This window comes from Schistocerca gregaria, chromosome 6, assembly GCF_023897955.1.
Source record: "Schistocerca gregaria isolate iqSchGreg1 chromosome 6, iqSchGreg1.2, whole genome shotgun sequence".
NCBI classification, from domain to species: domain Eukaryota; kingdom Metazoa; phylum Arthropoda; class Insecta; order Orthoptera; family Acrididae; genus Schistocerca; species Schistocerca gregaria.
In genome coordinates, this window is record NC_064925.1 from 7,165,290 (window position 1) to 7,181,274 (window position 15,985).

General features: G+C 38.7%; 1 protein-coding gene across 3 annotated transcripts in view; it reads right to left on the reverse strand.

Annotated features, from left to right (window-relative positions):
• Positions 1 to 15,985, reverse strand: part of LOC126278084 (protein croquemort-like) — a 220,623-nt gene that overhangs the window by 26,852 nt on the left and 177,786 nt on the right. For all 3 annotated transcript variants that reach the window (XM_049977927.1, XM_049977928.1, XM_049977926.1), the window contains 3 exons: positions 10,122 to 10,333; positions 4,855 to 5,146; positions 66 to 139 (listed from right to left, as the gene is read on the reverse strand). In XM_049977927.1, the coding sequence (XP_049833884.1) occupies positions 66 to 139; positions 4,855 to 5,146; positions 10,122 to 10,333 (578 nt within the window). The remainder of the gene's footprint in view (positions 1 to 65; positions 140 to 4,854; positions 5,147 to 10,121; positions 10,334 to 15,985) is intronic.

Genomic DNA, 15,985 nt, shown 5'->3' on the forward strand with positions numbered 1-15,985 from the left:
TGGCACTAAAATGTGTGTGTGCTGATTACAGAAAATTATACTTCCATGAGAGTAACTATACGTACTTGATGTGTTTCACAGGTTCAAGCAGCAAGTTCAACATCAAACGTGCATCCACAAACATGGGTGCTCCAGTAGTCTGGAAGGAAATAGATATTCACTGAATTTTAATCACAAGATACAAAACTGCGTCTTTTAAAGCATACACATCATACAATTGTTTTAAACAGAGCACAATTCTTTTGAAAGCCTGAAGCAATCATGAAGTTTCACAAGGATATAAAGATAATTTGGAAATACATACATGCACTGAAGTATTTGTACACTACTGACATTTGTATCATAAATGCTAAATATCCCCATGCTGACAATATATTTCAATATTGTTTCAAATGTTTCATTTTACTGCTTGAATTTCCTTAGCAGATGCAAATGTGCAAGGTTAGCATTAAACTTTAACAATGCACTAATACTATTTTCCCAAAGAGTTCACCAGTTACCATAAAAGGTACCGAAATTCAATAATTTTCTGATGGTACACCACAAAATAACAACTGCTCTAATTTATCATTTCCTCTTTTTTCCAAGAGTTCTGGTTATGAAGTCATGTTGTTCGCTGCTTTCAGTTTGTTGCCACTTTGAGTGGTTGGGTGTCAATTTTCTTTGATGAAGTAACCATGTAACTACAAGTCCGCCTGGTTGGCCGTGCGGCCGAATGCACGGCTTTCGGGCGGGAAGGAGCGCCTGGACCCCGACACGATTCCGCCCGGCGGATTTGTGTCAAGGTTTGGTGAGCCGGCCAGTGTGTGGATGGGTTTTAGGCAGTTTTCCATCTGCCTCGGCAAATGTGGGCTGGTTCCCCTTATTCCGCCTCAGCTACACTATGTCGGCGATTGCTGCGCAAACAAGTTCTCCACGTACGCGTACACCACCATTAATCTACCTCGAAAACATAGAGGTTACACTTGTCTGGTGCGAGACATTCCCAGACGGGGGGAGGGGAGGGGGAGGGGGGGACTGGGGGCAAAACTGCACAATAACCCTGGGTTCGGTTTGGGGCGGCGGAGGGGTAAAGTGGACTGCGGTAGTCATCGTGAGGTTGCGAACCACTGCATCTACGGCGGGGACGGAGCCTCTCCATCGTTTCTAGGTCCCCGGTTAACATAACATAACCATGTAACATCTCATTTTGGACTCACAATGCTTAGTTAACATTGTCCCAGATCTTACCACCATAAACAAATTTGATGTGGTCACTAGGAATCTAGTCCAAAACCTACACTTTAGAAGCCAGCAACTTTGATGAGATCGCAAATGCATGAACCTTTAACATAGCATTTAGCCACAAATCATTCCATATTTTTCTTAATGTTTTATTGGGTTACTGATGATTGACACTGGAATTACTTAAAATAATGACATACTTAAAAGTATTTAATTACAATAAACTTTTAACAATAAAGACACATAGTCAGTGCACAACTGCCAGTAACACGACAAACATGAATTAAGTATGTGATGCTTTTACAGTATGGTCATGTAATTTGTAGTTTTCAACCAGTAAATTTAGTAGGTGTTTTGCACACTGACAGGAGGCTGAAATTTCTGAATTTACAATGGTTCTGACTGGGATGCTAGGTTTGTGAGTCTCTGGTTGGCATCCAAGAGTGTGTATAGTGATATTATTCTTTATCACTTTTCTTTTCCCTGTATCATATAGCATGCCATTTACTTTTTTTTTTTTTTACTAACCTGCTTTAGAGCAGTTAATACACTGTTCACAATGCTACGTCTCTTCTGCCTTCACATATAACAAAACACATTGCTTCTACTAAAAGATTTATGTAATCAACTATTTATGAATTCCCAGTCATGTTTTATGAGGTTAACCAATCCTGCACAGAGGAAGTGAGGTGCAGAACCTACATGGAGAAGAGAGCTTTTGGGAGTGTTGTGTGTTATTGTTCTGAAATGTAGACAGAGAGAACCAAAATAAGAAAGTTCTGAAATAAGATAACAGAGAAAGTGAAATGGATTGACAGAATGAGAAATGAGGAGGTACTGAATAGGGTAGGGGAGGACAGGAACTTTACAAGGATGATACACGAAAGGAAAACATCTTGCGTGGGACACACATTATGTGGAAATTTTCTACTATGTAGAATCGTGGGGGGAAAAATAGAAGGAAAAAGAGCAACAGGAAGAAAAGGGAAGGAGGATGCTCAGGATAGACACACAAAGGATACTCAGTTGATACCCGGCTGAGGACAGATTTACTGAATGAAGCAGCAGGATTGGTTGACTGTACTGGGTGCGTTTTTGGGTTCAGTGATCTTTTTTCTGGGCTCCACTATTTCTTGCACAACAAGCATTGTTTATATCAGATGTGTTGAACATGGCATGTTGTATTGTTTTATACATGCATTGTCTGGCCTCAGGACCTTCTGTTTACATTTGTTTATTGTCTTTTTCTGATATTTTGCCAACACGAGAGGATGGCACTGCTATTGGTGGACTGGAGTCAAGCCCATGGCCAGAAGTTACACTTACTTATCACGTCAAAATCTGAGGGTCTTTCTCTGGTCATTACTGCTGCCCCTTGTGACCTGCAACAGTCATTTGCCACAACACAGGAATCCAGGATCTGTTCGTATTAAGACTTTCTTCTTTCTTGTTGAGACTACATAGCCATTGTCAGGTCTGCGAATTTCTACAGCTTCCCTGAACAAACGGCTATGGTAGTTCTTCTCCACAGTGAGAACCTGCGGCTCAGCTAATTTTATTATGCGGTCAGTGTCTCAAAGCAGGTCTTCTGCTATGCCCCATTCATCCATCTGTCCCTGCTTACATTACCATTTATGTTTGGTGAGCCTGGTGCAACCCTGAGGTTTTTCCAAGATATATAACCCATATGGGGAAGTCTTGATAGCTGTCCTGTCCAGTCACAAAAAAAGAGAGAGCTTAATTATATATAATAAACATGTTTCTAATTGTTGATTCATACTGCATATGTAATCATGATTTCAATGTAGTAAACATTGGTCTACTGCTTTATTAATTAAAAAAATGATTAAATTATCTGGCCCATTTAGCCATTAATATCAATTTTTCCCAGCCAACAGAAATCACCAACGTGGTGCCTAAGTAAGGAGCCATTGAATGGTAGGAACCGATCACTTCATGTCCACTAATCAACTGAATTACAAAAACCACAAAATAGTGAAAAATCAGTAATGTTAAAAGCTGCTATATTCAAATTTCAGCATTAGACACACCAATGCACTCTGTGACCTAGCACTGCAACAAGTTACCCAGCTTAAACACCAGGAGGTAAGGCTGCCCAGCTGGCTGGAAGCAGCAGCAACTGTCTTTACTGCCATTCCCAGTAAGGTTGACTACTGGAACCATTTTTACTTGAAGGAGACATGCTACTGTGCTGTGTCTGAATTTACAAGACCACAGAGAGACACACTTTGTGCCCCATTCAGTTGCAGACCTTAGAACGTAACACACTGTTGCTGTCAGGAATGCGGTAGTTGCCGCCGTTTTATTGTACATGAGCTGGCTTCCACCACTTTAAAGAAAGGCTTGAGCTGACCGAGTTCAGTTTTAGTTAGAATGCTAAGTGACAGAATGTCCTTGGCTACTTTGATAATTTTTGTTACCTCACTTGCACCAATACCATGATTTCAACAATGCAGACATGGAAAGCACTGTCACACTGCCTGTCTTTGATTTTGTAACCACAGATCCTCATGACTAATCACCTTTCCTTCTTGTTGTTTATTGCCAAAAACACATCACTATTTACCGAATACCACTCTATTTACATGAGGTGAGTTTTTGTAATTGCCCCCCCCCCCCCCAATAAAAAAGATATTTTTCTTGTCCTTCAACAAGATGGCTGACTTGTGGACTGATTTCATTCTAATGTCTAATGAGATTATCTCACATTTATTCTGGTTTTAGACGAACACTTTGATTTATTCAAGGGTCCCTTCATTCTGTCATTTCTTAATTCTGGCAATCTAAATACTTGCAGTAAGTGAACACATCTAATGTCTTCATGGTCAGTGAGAAGAAGATTGGTAGGTGAGACTTCTTTGCCATGTGCTGATCTGAGACAGTATCTGATCATCTTGGTCTGTTTGTATATGGTCTTTACACTGTGTATTCACAATGAATGGCAGCTTCTGTCTGTCATCCAGCAAATGTATGTCACAAAGACTGTACTCGAGATTTCTTCTTCTTACATGTTACTCTGATGGCTGTTAGGGTTTGTAACACTTCTCACATAGCTGATGAAGTACCTGTTCTTCAGAATGCATTCCAGGGATTTGATCCCACTTTCGAGATGCTACAGCTCAATACTTGTCTTCCATCCATTATAAGTGTGTTAATCTTACCTCTTTTGTGGCTCAAGTGATGATTTGAAAGTTTTTACAGGTATCTGATAGTGTTTGTCAGTTTGATACAAGCTGTGGGCCAGGTCCTCTCCAGTCCTCATAACCAGTAAATCTAGACAAGGTGGCTGTTGATCCTTTTCTACATCCATAGTAAATATAATGTTAGCATGGAGATTGTTCGGATGTCTTAGGAAGTAGCCGAGCTGTTTCTCACGATTACTACAAACAACTAATGTGTTATGGATGTACCTGTAACCCACTTAGGATTACCCTAGCAAACATCTTCCAAAATTGTCCACGAACTGCCAACCGCTGGGCTACATGGCCTAAACACTGATAATAAATTTCAATACTGCAGCACGCTTAAGGCATTTAGTTTACAAAGAAATGTAAGTACAGGAATAACCACTGGTTCAGTCCAACTATGTTGTAAATATAAAATACTTACAGGTTCAAGACCAAGTCTTAATTTGTGTTTTTCTGGATCAGGCTTCAGTCCCTCAACGGCATCAAGGAGTGATGAGTTAGACAATAAGAAGTGCGGCCGTGATACAAAGACAGGTGCATTATAGCGGCAAGCAGATACATTCAATAGGCCAGCAGGTACACAATCTGTATCTTTTATACATGTGCAAGATGCTTCAGGGTCACTATTGTTGAATGCATTGTCCCGCAAAAGGTAGCTGTAGCCTTCCAATCCATTTAACTCTGCAGCACCACTGTATTTCAACTTCAGTGTCCTGTAAAAATTAATCACAGTGTTTCAACAAATCTTCACTCTCTAGAACCCAAAGGAGAGAAGTCCATCCTTAAAAATATATCACAGTTCTCTATACTAATAGCAGTGCTTTTCAGATAGCATAGTTGTTATCACCCATTTTCCCTGTAACCTCTTATTAACGGGATAGAGTTCCTCGTAAATTAAAAAAACTCCTGCCAGTGCATTTAATGATCACAGTCTTCAGGCAAGTTTGTATCAAGTGCAAGAACGCATCTTCCCATGTCTATGAATATCCAGCTTATTAAAATTTTTAATAATTAATGGAAAATGTCATATAAAGATGTGAAACAAATACTAACAAAGAGATAGAGGGGCTGGCCAGTACTTACCTCAGCTCAGTACAGCCGACAGATACACAAAACAGAACAGAAAATTTACGTTCCTAGCTTTCGGAACTTTGTTCCTTCATCAGCGAGTAGAGAGGGGAAAGAAAGCGAAGTAGGGCAAGTGGATTCAGCTACTCACAACTCAGGTTATGAAGCAACAGGGAACGGATAACAGGGAGGGTAACAAGGATGGAGGCATGGTTGCCAGAGGGAAGCCAAAGATATTCTACTGTAGGTACTGTGCCAGCTTCAAACCAAAGAGGATGCATACAGAAGTAAAGAGGTATATAGTATAAAGATGTAGGATGAAAAGATGCATGAATGGCTAAAGAGGAAAGGGAAAGAGGAGAAGACTGAAGAGTAAATGAGAGTGAGGTTGTTTAACGTAGGTTCAGTCCAGGGGGATGGCGGGATGAAAGGATGTGTTGGAGTGCAAGTTCCCATCTCCGCAGTTCCGAGGGACTGGTGTTGGGTGGGAGAAGCCAAATGGCACTTACGGTGTAGCAGGTTCCTAGGTCCCTAGAATTATGCCGAAGGGCATGCTCTGGGGGGCAATACCCAGTACCAGAGCATGCCCCCCAGCATAATTCTAGGGACCTAGGAACCTGCTACACCGTATGTGCCATTTGGCTTCTCCCACCCAACACCAGTCCCTCTGACTGCGGAGATGGGAACTTGCACTCCAACACATCCTTTCATCCCACCATCCCCCTGGACTGAACCTATGTTAAACAACCTCACTCTCATTTACTCTTCAGTCTTCACCTCTGTCCCTTTCCTCTTTAGCCATTCATGCATCTTTTAATCCTACATAGTTGTGTTTATCTTTATACTATATACTTCTTTACTTCTGTATGCATCCTCTTTGGTTTGAAGCTGGCACAGTAATTACAGTAGAATTATCTTTGTCTTCCCTCTGACAATCATGCCTCCATCCTTGCTACCCTCCCTGTTTTTCGTTCCCTGTTGCTTCATAACCTGAGTTGTGAGTAACTGAATCCACTTGCCCTTCTTCACTTTCTTTCCTCTCTCTACTCGCTGATGAAGGAACAAAGTTCCGAAAGCTAGGAACGTAAATTTTCTGTTCTGTTTTGTGTACCTATCGGCTGTACTGCGCTGAGCTAAGTACTGGCCAGCCCCTTTATCTCTTTATTAAACTTTTACTCATTTGTGTCACCCATTATGTACAATGCTACTACAATATTTTTTACAGCAGAAAATATACTATTACAGATTTCTCTTAACACTGTGATGCAGTCAAAGAAATTTGAGAATAATTTCCAAATTTAATGTCTGACCAGTGTAATCCAACAAAACAGCATATTATAGAAGAGAACACAGCAGTTACAAACTATGGCTATATGTAGAAGGTTTAAATGTTTGGTGTACTGGATCTCTTCTGAAACTAAGTTGTCTATTTCCAAACCAATCATCACTCAGATTTGTATCAAGATTACATTTTATTTCTTTACCATTGCACAAAATCATTTCAGGGGAATTTTAAGACCTCCATGGTTTCATGGAAAGAGCAAATTTATTCTTTTCTATATCTCCATCTAAGTTTGCATTAAAAAGTTAATTATTAATCCTCCTCACTTTGCTACAAAAGGCGCAGTTTCATCCTGGTGTCAGAGTGACCTGAACATTCCATAACCTATCCCTCTCTCCTCACTGAAGAAGGATCTTACGTTTCTTAGTGCCAAGAATGTGAATCAAGACCTCAGTTAACATTCTCTTTCAAGACTATAAGCTGTGTACTTTGATTTGCGTATATTGGCAGTACTAAAAATGTTGCCTCCTGAAGATAAGCACTGAGCAGCACCCTTGTCTCTTAACTTTTTGGTTTTCTGAAGTGAAATTTCCTTTTGATGCCAGTATGTACTGAAACTCGCCCTTTCTCCCTTTCCTGCCTCCTTGCCAAGGTGCCTCAATGATACAGATAGCCATACAGGAGGTGCCATGACATGGCATTGCATTAACACATGGAGAGGCCAGACAAATACCTAGTTCCTGAAAAGGGGCAACAGCCTTTTTTAATAGTTGCTGGGGCAATAATCTGGATGATGGAATGACCTGGCCTTTTAACATTAGCCATCATGGCAAAATTGCTGTTTACAGCAAGGGGGAAAACTGTAGCTGTTATTTTTCCTTAGGACATGCAGCTCTACTGTATGGCTTAATGATGGCGTCCCCTGGGTAAAACATTCCAGAAGTAAAACAATCCCCTATTTAGTCCTCTTGGTGGCGACTACTCATGAGGATGTTGTCAGCAGAAAAAACAAAACTGATATTCTACGGGTCGAAGCTCCCCATTCTTTAATCGGGTAGGTAGATTAGAGGATTTTAAGAGAGAGATAGGTAGGCTTAAGTTACATAAATGGGAATTAGTGAAGTGTGGTGGCAGGAAGAACAGGATGTCTGACAGATGAGTAGAGGATTATCAATGAAAAGTCCAATAGAGGTAATACAGGAGTACATATAATAAAAAGAAAATAGAAAGACAAGTAAGCTACCACAAACAGCATAATGAATGCCTTATCATAGCTGAGCGAGATACCATATTACATTTTTATATACCAACTACATGTACATATGATTGAGGCTGGAAGGATGGATGATGAGTTAAAAGAACTCACACACACAGTTAAGAGAGAAAAAAAATTTAATTGTGGTGGAGGACTTGAATTCAATGGTAGGAAAGAGGAAGTCAACTGTTAGAATTTTGCATAGAACATAGTTTAAACATGGCTAAGACTTGGTTTAACAATCATTAAAGAAGGTTGTATATGTAGAAGAGACATGGAGACACCAGAAGATTTCAGATTGATTATAGTGGTAAGACAGATTTCAAGACAAGATTTTAAACTGTAAAACATTTCCAAGGTCAGATGTGGATCCTGACCATAATTTATTGGTTACTGACTGCAAATCATAATTGAAAAAAATTGCAGAAAAGCAGGAAATTATAATGATATAAGACAAGGACAAGGCTTAATAGAAGTCTGCAAATGAGAAAAGAAATATTGAATTTAACTGACAAAAGGAGACAATATAAAAATGAAGGTGACAAAAGGAATACAGATGTCTTTATACATTAGTCTACTCACCAAATGGCAGCAGGGGAACACACATACAAAAGGCATTACAATTTGTAAGCTTTTGGAGCCAGTGGCTCCTGGAAGGAGGGTTCAAGTGGAAGGAAGGGAAGTGAAGGAAAAGGAGTGGTGAGGTTTAGGAAAAGTTGCCCAGAAGCCTGGGTGAATGAGGCGGAAAGGTGGAAAGAAAATAGAGGAACTAAACAAGAGAAATAAAGTTGAACACAATATTATAGAAAGAGGAGAGGAAGTATATTAAAATGACATTGGAGGTATGATATTGTGAGCAGCATTTGACAGAGCATTGAATGACCAAAGTTAAATTAAGGCACATCATTATTACCAAGATCCTTGGGAGAGCCAGCCTGACAAAACTATCCCACCTGATATGTAAGGTATTTCCAAACCATCAGTTCAATATGTCATTCTTGCAGTTATAAAAGTTGAAGAGCACAAAAAGAAAGCAATAGTTCAGAAGGGAGTGAGGCAGGGTTGCAACCTCTTTCACAAGTTTTCCAGTCTGTACTGTGAATAAGCAGGAAAGGAAATTGAGAAGAAATTTAGAAACACAATTGAAGTTATAGCCAAAAAAGGGCTGTGTTTTCTACCTGTGACAAGTAGAGCAATACCGAGGTGCTACCATGTCCCTGACAGAACTGCCAAACCTGCATTGCCTCACACCCCCTCCCACCAAGACGCATTGACTGGATGGAGAGGTAAGCAAATTATAAGTCTCATGCACTATTTTTCCATACTTCCTCTGCTGCAGTGAGTCACTCCCCTCCTCAGTCAGCATAAAGTGGAAAAGATCTGAATTCTTTTTGCTAAATAGTAAATTAGCAAATGTTTTTTAATTTTACTTATTCCCAAACTTTTGGTGTCCTACAATACCATAGTGAAGTAGCAGCAAGAACTCCATTAATGACCATAAGCAGGCAGCTGTATGAAGCTTGAACACTGCAGCCAGATAAAGGATATCTGCAATAGTTCTGGTTAGTCCTTAAACATCTGGTTAACTTTTTGTTCCCCAATGTGCCTTCACTCTCAGCAAGGGCTTATTTTGTGAACTCCTCAGTACGGCCAGGGCAACGAGGAAGACAGCTAACTTTTTTCCTAACAAGCTGTACAGTCATCCCATTCTTACAGCAACTGACCTGCCCGTGGTGTACTTGAGGTGCCAGGGAAGCATAGTCTTTGTGCCCAGCTCTGTGTTATATCTTTTGAAATTCCTTTGTGGGATAAAGATGAAAGAGAATAAGGAAAGGTATAGATACACGCGATGAAGTGCAAAAAGTCACTACCTGTATCATGAGTGAAAAGTGGTACAGTGAATATATCCTACTAAAACTGCATAGCTCAGACTGTGAGAAGAAATGGAGCAGCATTTGTCACTTGCAAAATGCACTAACATTAAGCAATGCTCTGACCTGATTTCTGGTGTTTTCCAAGCTCACCACAACATAACTGAAATAGTCAATCTGTCCCATAACAAAAATAAGGAGAAATTACTTACATACAAATGTCGGGAGCAAATATTCCAACATCATTTTTATTTCTGATTGGCCCCCAGAGTTCTCCAGTGGTGCCCGTGACATCGCTGCATGGTCGCTCATAGTAAGGTGTAAAACTGTTGTAATTCCATTTGGCAACTGTACCCAGAAGCTCGATGTTGTCCTTACCAGTATACATATTGAACACACCATCATATGTTTCTGAACCATTACGCTGTAAATTGAAAGGTCAGTAAGTTATTCTGTATGATACCACTCAGATCACAAGGCTAAATTTAGATGCCAACATCCATTATGGTAACATGTGCACTCACACATACGCATGCACAAGATGATAAACAGTTTCTGAAAACAGGTGGCTCTTCAGTAAAATTGTGCAACAGACAAGAAAGTGGAATTGCAAAGCCAATGCAAGTAAGAAGAAATGATGCGTGAGAATGTATGATTAGAAGAAAGTTTGGAAAAGATTTTTCTCCCACTGCATGCTATTAACCTATGGTAAGTGATTTTCCTATTTTATTATTGAATAAACACAAACCTATCAAATTTTTTGTTATTTTCATTTCACTTTAAGGGGCCTAGAGTTCCAGGAACTAGTCCGTTAATGGCACATAATGTAAAAATTGTTCTCAGTTACCATTAGTTGCCCTCACAACTGTAAATACAATGAAGTGGCTTAATGCCTGTACAGATTTTATTCAAATTTATTAGTTTTTATTTTGGCAAGTTCTTTCATTATTGTCACCTTGGTCTTGGTCTGAGAACTGTTTGATGTAGCTCTGCATCCTAGTCTACCTCGTGCAGGCCCCTTCAGCTCTGCATTACTGTACCTACTTACTGCGATCAAGCAGTGATCTCCCTTTTTTATTACCAAATGAACTGTTTCTATTATTTTCATTGTCGTTCCTACCATTTTACAGAAGCCAGTTTTACAATGATTCTCAAAATTTACATTTCATTTATTTTGAAAAACTTCCATTGCAGAATCAATGAATTCCTTACCATTTCCGTTCATCACAAGTGTACAGTTACCAAGTAACATCGACAAGCATTGAGAAATAGTAATATCTGTATTCAATTAGTGTCAGTTGTATGTCATAGGTTGTTTCATTTCATTTTTCATACCTCACCTGTTTTCAGGGAACCTCCAACACACATTATATACCCTCCACTACTAGTGCTGTGACCTGCTGTCTGCAAGTGATTATTGCACATTAATGTCAAACACCACATTAATGTAACAGTTAAGATGTAGTCGCTGTCCCATGAAGTTCACAACAGACTAGAAACAAGGACTGCAATTCTTGAGAAATCAGTATTACGTAATGTTTACCAGAACTCATTATGAGAAAAAATGGATGGCGTTTCTGCACAGAAAAGCTCCCAACATATGCATAAGGACTTGCAACTCCACTACCAACTCTCACTCCCCCTCATTTGACGATTCTCACTATTTCTGGTAGTGTACTGATTCAACTTCATATCATTTATAGCTCTAATTCTAATAAAACTTATTTTATCTGTTTAAAAGTCATCTCACTTCCTCCAAGAATACCATATTTTATTTATAACCTCTTGTAATCTCAATGAATGAATTGAATGGTCAACTAATCTGCAGAGCAGTACATCAGCTAGCAGCAAATCACTTAGGCAAATGGCAGTGGCAAATTTAAGGACCACTACAATTTGCCTTGGCCTCACTTCTCTCAGGTAGTAATGTTTACTACATGCTCTCCAGTTGACTTATTTATGAAGACTCTGAGACTCGGTCAAGAAGTCTTTGTTCTGTTAGTTCAAGAACAATAATGACATTATATCCAGTGACTTATTTGCAATTAACTGGTTTTCAATAAAACCTGCAGTGCTTAGGAAGTAGATCTACAACATTAGCCACTAAAATTTTTCAGTTTTATGTAACAATGATTCTATATTTAAAAAGCTACATCATTACTGATGAATGAATTATTTGCCTGTAATTAGTCTTGAACCTAAGCCCACCTTCAGAGGGTATCAAATGTCTTGTTTGATTTTACATTTTTTATTGTGAATAGCAGGGTAATCACGTAGATGTAGATGTGAACATATGCCATTTTCTTAAGATGAGCTCAAGCCTAAAACTGGTTACTGATAAATCAAATCATCTTACACTAGCTGCAGGACTCTAGTTATAAAAAGTGTATGTAGAAAATAACCGTACACCCACTAACAAATGTTCTCCCAGATCATAATACACAGTTACGATAAAAAAGACAGTGCCTTATACAATCCTCAGCAGAAATCGACATAATTAATTATGCTTTACAGTATAAACACTCCTGTGTGGAAATTGATATTGCTAATGACCCACGAAGAAAAGTCTTTAAGAATACTTTGCAAGAGATTACTTGGGATGAGATTTATAAAGAACCAAATACTGACATAAAATTTAATCTAGTCCATTATAAAAATTTATTGTTATCTGGATATTGCTTTCCACATAAGCTGACCAGATGACAGTGAACAACTATATAAAAAACCGTGGATCACTAGAGAGACTAAAGTGCCTTGTGAAAGGAATAGGGAATTTATCTGTTGGCAAAAACAAAAAAATGATGGTGCAGTTGTTACACACTACAAGAACTACTCAAAATTACTAGGAAAAATTTATTAAATTCAAGGAACAGGCACATAACGTTAGAAGTCAGGGTTAAATATATATGGAATGTAGTGAAATGAGAGACAGGACAACATACCACAGAACAGAAAAAAAACCATGACTACTGATTAAAGGAAAGGGCAATAAATGATCAGCCAGAGAGAGCAAGTACATTTAATAAACATTTCTTAACACAACAAGACCTGTTTAGCCTCCATTGGCCACAGCAGAACTGAGCGCCTGATGTGTTCCTGTCCTGACCTAGCAGTGAAACATCAATCACTATGGATGTGGCAGTAATATGTTAAATGTAGAAGATATATAGGGGGCAAACAGATTAAGAGAAAAATCAAGGCAGTGTGTTGAAAAACCAACTCACATAAACCTAAATTATATGGATGTCTCATCCACTTCTCATTTTGATATGCAGAAAATTACACTTTCTCTCAAAAACAAGGGCTCCTCTGGATTTGATGGTGTTGTCAATATCAAAGTAGACTTGTTTTGTGACATTTTCTGAAATCTGCAATGCATCATTAACTCAGGGCAATTTTCCAGAGATTGAAATCGCCATTAAGCCCCCCTATATGAAGGGTGACAGCTCAATTGTCAGTAACTACTGACCCATTTCACTACTAACAATTCCCAAGGTGATGTATTCTAGAACAGTAGTGCCTGAGCAACATTATTATCCTCAGTACATCACAATGTGGATTGGAAGATTTAAATAACAAAATAGCATCAAGCTGGTATTTTCTATGACCTATTTGAAGCATTTGTGTGATCCACAATATTTTCCTTGATAAACTGATGACTTATGGGATTTACAGTACAGCCCACCATTGGATAATGCCATACCTAACCAAAGTAATGCAGAAAGCTGCACTTAATAACTCAACTATTGTAAGTAGATGAGATTACAGGTCCACTATTGTTTCACATATGAATGAACCGCCTGTGTAATATAGAAGTGAGATTATGTTTTTTTTCTTTCTTTTTTTTTCTCTCTTCAGATGTCACTTGGGTTGTAATCAATCCAAGCACTTATAAAGCAACAGAAGAAATGGCAAACAATGTTCTTTGACTGGTTCTGCGAGTGGTCTCACCTCAATTTTAAAGAGACGCAACATATTCAGTTCTGCTTAGCTAGAAGCACTCTAATGAGAAGTGTTAACTCATGGCGAGGAAATAATAATTAGGGCAGAAACTTCAGGGATTTATACTGATGTGAATTTAAACTGGAAGAAATAAATAAATATTTTGGAACTCTTAAAACAATTTAGTTAAGCCGAATTTGTACTTTGAACCATGGCAAATCTTGAGGAGAGAAATCAGAAAGTTTATGTATTTTGCGTACTATCATTCAGTAATGTCGTATGGATGATGTGCTGGGGAAACTCATCCTTAAGAAAGAAATATGCTGTAAGAATAATACATGGTGCTCATCCACTATCATGTTGTAGATATCTGCTGAAGGATTGAAGCATTTCCCTATTCTGTAGTGTAGGAGAGTTTTTTCCTTTTTAATATAAAAAAGTTGGTGAACAGGCATTACTAATCCACACCTGCATAAAAAAAAACATTTGAAAAGCTACACTATTTTTGAGATACTTGTTTAAAGGTTTTGTGTAATAATAATCTGTTCTTTGACAAAGTCTCTTATCTTAGTGGATTTTCCTATTTGCAGCCTATATCTTCACTAGGGTGATCCCACCTGTCTCTGCTGCACTTACACACTTTTCATAGCGTGTCGTGCCTGCAATGTCATCATTCAGCAACCAACCTTGCAGTGGGTAGTGGTCATAATGTTGTGGCTTATCAGTGTATATGGTATATTACACTAAATAAATCACTTAAATTCTTATCTTATAGTGGAGATGCTGAGCTACAGATAGGCACAACAAAGATTTTCACACTTGGCCTTTGTCAACAGTAGACACATGTGTGTGTGTGTGTGTGTGTGTGTGTGTGTGTGTGTGTGTGTGTGTGTGTGTGTGTGCGCGTGTGCGCGTGTGTGCTCATAATATTGTTACATTCCATCCTGGATTTTCCGTGGTTTAATTAAATTCTCATCTGGGTGAAAGTATTCTTGAACTGTTTTCCAATTGATCCATTGAATGTGATCTCTCTTCAAGCCTTACCTATGACAAAACTTCAGTTTGTTATCTGAACTACATAAAGATGTTAGTCTGAATTAAACACACGTAAATGAAGAAGGGAAAACCCTACTAGGCTGAACTTTTAGACTTCGTTGGCACACCACATGTTGTTATGCTTAGCTGTGTACCTTTCCTCCACTTGTAGCCTTCTGTGAGCTAAGCATTGGGGATTTTTTGTTGTACAACAGAGTGGTAACATTTTTGAAGTTACATGTGTAACTATGCTACATAGTGACTCTGCAATTTGCATTGTATTGTGCGTTCAACATAAGGGGTACGTGCATAATGAGAGCACCAAGTACGATGTAGAAGTTTGCATCTAATGAGGATCTAGTTTTTCACTGATGTGAATTGTATTCATAAGGGTAAAGCATTGTGGAGAGAGAGATTTACTGGAATCACAATTTCACAGAGCATGTGTACATAATAACATTTCATTGTTAAGCAAAGATAGGACATTTATAATGAAATTTTATTATCACAATGGTAATATTTCGCTGAATGAACTTTTTATTAGGTTTATGAACAAGTTTGACCCATTTTTGTTTTGCATGTTGACATTTCGGTTGCTATGGGTGTATTTATCTATTGTAATTTTCCATTTGCAGTTCACTGTTGCTATTTAAATTTATATATTGTCATCTAGAGACAGTGACCAGAGCTGTGGACATTAGAAAATAGTGTGCCACATGAAGAAATCTGAACATTTCTGACATATTATTCTGTTTGAGTTCATAGAGGGTTGACAGCAGTGGAGGCAGCCAGGAACATTTGTGCTGTGTATGGTGATTACGCCATTGGACACTGCATTGCCAGAAAATGGTTCTCTCATTTTACAGGGGATTGTTCCGACATTAGTTAATCCTCTTGTTCAGGAAGACTTGTGGGGGTTTGGTGAAGGTTATTTTAATGCATTAATGAATTATGAGCGATGTCAGCGTATTCGAGAGCTGGCAAAAGTGATGAACTGTGATCATTCCAGCATCATGCAACATTTGCATGGAATGGGGAAGGTTCAAAAATCAGATATATGGGTACTACATACTCTAAGCCAAAATCACGAAATCAGTGG